The sequence below is a fragment of the Morone saxatilis genome, unplaced genomic scaffold (genome assembly GCF_004916995.1).
Source record: "Morone saxatilis isolate NCDOM2014 unplaced genomic scaffold, NCSU_SB_2.0 Contig12, whole genome shotgun sequence".
In the NCBI taxonomy this organism is placed as follows: Eukaryota; Metazoa; Chordata; class Actinopteri; family Moronidae; genus Morone; species Morone saxatilis.
In genome coordinates this window covers 2,385,588-2,389,046 of record NW_023339674.1, presented here as the reverse complement: position 1 = coordinate 2,389,046, position 3,459 = coordinate 2,385,588, and the positions used below count along the sequence as shown (strand labels likewise).

General features: G+C 43.7%; 1 protein-coding gene across 1 annotated transcript in view; it reads right to left on the bottom strand.

Moving 5' to 3' along the window:
- The window catches only part of LOC118321676 (phosphatase and actin regulator 1-like), an 18,088-nt gene extending 14,977 nt beyond the window's left edge, over positions 1 to 3,111 (bottom strand). The window contains exon 1 of the mRNA XM_035653122.1: positions 2,891 to 3,111. Within this exon, the coding sequence (XP_035509015.1) occupies positions 2,891 to 2,963 (73 nt within the window). The 5' untranslated portion in view covers positions 2,964 to 3,111. The remainder of the gene's footprint in view (positions 1 to 2,890) is intronic.
- Positions 3,112 to 3,459: the final 348 nt, after the last annotated feature.

The window sequence follows — 3,459 nt, the reverse complement described above, 5'->3', positions numbered from 1 at the left end:
TACTGGAATCTGGCATTAAACAGTCAGATTCCTGATCTTGTTTGCTTCCTTCTTTGATCAGAAAGTCCCTGACTTAAACCATTTTTTGTTTTCCTCATTAGCCAGGATGAACCAGCAGCTGCAGAGGAAGCGATGACCACATGTAAAAGCTGACGTCAGTGGTACAAACAGATAAATCTGAAGCAGCTGCAGACAGGAGGAGATGTCAGCCTTGTTGTGTGGCGTTGTTGAGAGAGAGAGATGTCAGATCAAATCTGTACCAGCTCAGCGGCCAGCTCCCATCGAGAGGCCCTTCAACAACAACATCCAACCCCTCTCCACCCCAAACCCTCTCCAGCTCTCCTCCTCGACCACCCCTGTGGCAGATCTGCTCAGCGGACGACAGTTTGAGCCCGAGGTTGTTCTGTGGATATGACAGCGCTCACGGAAACCTTCCCCGGACAAATGGAGGAACCATTTCTCTCAAAGCAAAAAAAACTACAAAATCATCAATATGACAAAAAATACAGGACATATTTGTGATTTATGTCATTATTTGCCCATAAAAGATTTGAATTATGCTGCATGAGTGGATCAGCTGTCCTGTGGGGCGAGGAGATGCAGCGTTTTCATTTTTTAAGGAATTTCGTCACAGTTTGACTCATCTTTGCTTCCGTAAACAGAACATAGGTATCCGGTCCCTGCTGGTGTTGTACACCGCCGCCCCCCCCCACCAGCAGTGGAGGGAGGGCAGAGGTGAGTCAGAGGCCTCAGACTCACACTGCAGGGCCACATTCTTCCTCTCAGACCCTGGGTCTGTTTACTTACACTGACTCACTCAACAACAAGCTCCACAACAACTCAAAGCAGCCAAACAAGAGAAGCTGCTGCCGCCACCGCCACCGCCGGGGGTCACAGCACTCACCCCCCCATCAGCTGACTCATCCAGGTTCTGGGTCCATTCAGGTTTTTAGATTTGTTGGTTTTTATGGTCTTTTTATGGGGAACGAGCTGCGATTAATCAATACTGTAAATGATCTCTGCTTCAGAAGTCTGTTCCGGGTTGATTGCTCATCGGTCTGTATCGATCTGTGGTGGGGAAGTAACACTGGAAGCAGTTTGACTGATCTGATAATAAATTAACTTGCCAATTAATCAAATAAATGCAGCAAATACACCGTATCAGTATACGAGGGGGGTCTTTGATGGTTTTCAGACCAGGACCCCCTGTAGCTGATAAAGAGACGGAGCAAAGACCCTCCAGTACGTATATATTGTACAAACTGTGTCATATTAACCCTACTATAAAGTTCACAATATCTTTTGTATGTTGGACTCATGCTCATATATTTTACATTTTGGGGAATCTTGATCTGCAGGAACTCTGAGGACACCCTAACCCCCTGCATATATCAATGTTTTGGACTGTTGTTCAGACAAAATAAGCAATTTAAAGAGACTCCACCTTCAGTCGGCCCTGGGAGATGACACATTTTCAGTTTTCTGACATTTAATAGACTAAATAAAATAAAAATAAGTTGCAGCTCCAGTTAAGGTCTTGGTCAATTAAGACGTTTGAATCAGTCGGTTGTACTTAAACAATGGTCACATCACTGGCTCAGAAACATACCTGTACATTTGAAAAAGTACATTTGACCCAATCCTCTGAACGTACTGATCTGAAAACCGACAATAACACTGGAGGGAGATTTTCAAAGTAAATCAACTCGTTTATCAATTGACTTTCTAGTGAGGACAGCTGTGCTGTGACAAATCAATGAGCCCTTAAAGTGATTATTCAACTGACAGAAAACTAATCGGAAGCCATTTTAGGCGAGTTTGAGTCATGTTTCTATAAACATTCTCTACTGCAGCTTCTCAAATGTGAAGATTGAATATTAGATTTGGGTTTTGCACTGTTGGACACTCAAAACAAGACACAGCTGTCACCTCAGGGCTCATCTAAGGCAATTTTATGATATTGATTTAAAAACAGAGTGATTAATGAGGACAATAAAAAGGAATCATTAGTCGTAGCTCCAATTAAGGTTTTGATCAATTAAGTCATTAAAATTGACGGCTTGTTTTTATGGATTTTTTGGGGTAATACGCTGTAACTCTAATTAAACACTATACACGATCTGTGATCAGACATTAATACTGGAAACAAATTTTTCACTTAAATCAAGTGGACCAAAGAACCAAAATGACCAAAACTAAACCACCAACACACACAATCCATCATCCATAACTTCCTCTAAAGAACTCTTTACTTTAAAGGGTGTAAGAAAACGTAAAGAATATACACAGGAGGCCTATATCTTACCCTTTTTTCATTTCTGTGAAGAAAACTTAATTAAATTGTTATTTTTAAAGATTAGATTATTATTTAAGATCTCTGAAGATCTGAACACAAGCTTTATATTCACTCTCTGGTAAACGGTCCTGCTTTAGAGAAGTTAAAACAACCAAAGAGGTAAGACACGTTTGTCATAAAAATAGAAAAAATACAAAATACAGAAAGAGAATTGTATACAAAGTCTTTAAAAATATCCAAATCACTCATTTTACACAAACCCCCTGCAGATATTGTGTTCACTGTTTATCAGCTGTTCTCTGTTATTATTATTATTATTAATAATATAATCTGAAATATCTATAAAATACAGTCAGTTTTACCCGCTGATAGAGAAAAGCAGCCCCCTTAAGGTGCAGAGGTTTGGAACCAGTAAAGGTCACTATAGAGTAAATATAGTGAATTTAAGGAGCATTAAGGGCTGATCTGAGAGCTGCTGTAGCGCAGATTGGCCCCCGGCAGTCAGGGAGCGGTCACCAACAGATGACAGTAATCATTTAAACCTCCTCCTCCTCCTCCTCGCCCCTGCAGCAGTCACCTGAACCGGGCCCTCACCGTCCAGCTGCTCGGCTCCCCGGCAGTTGCTGCAGATGTGTTTGATCTCCTTCCCGATGTGGCAGTGGATCATGAACCACGTTGTTGTTGTTGTTGGCGGCGGGCGGACGCTGCTGCTGGCCGCCGGAGCCGCTGCGGGACTTCATCCTGGCCAGGCACAAAGCTCTGCTCCTCTTCCTCGGTTTCTGCTGCTGCTCCCCCCCGGGAACCGACGCGGATAACGGGGAGTCGGTGGCAGAGCCGGACCCGGACCATGAACGCATCACGTCGCCTCCAAAGCCCGCCATGTTCGCGCTGTGGACTGCAGGGACCCTCTCGCCCTCTGCTCTGGTGGAGGAGGTGCAGAGGGGGGGTTCAACTGGTTTGCAGCTCTGTCCACTACTCACAAGTCAGCCATAATAAGGGACACAGTTCCGGTCACATCTTACAAAATAAAAGCACACTGAGAGCGCTTTTAAAGAGCCGCAAACAAGCTGGAAGATGACTGGAACTGTCATACAGTAGTCCATGTTTAAGCAGAAATGTCTTGTACGTTTCTAATTTGCTCGTCCACAATGTGTTTAACTGTC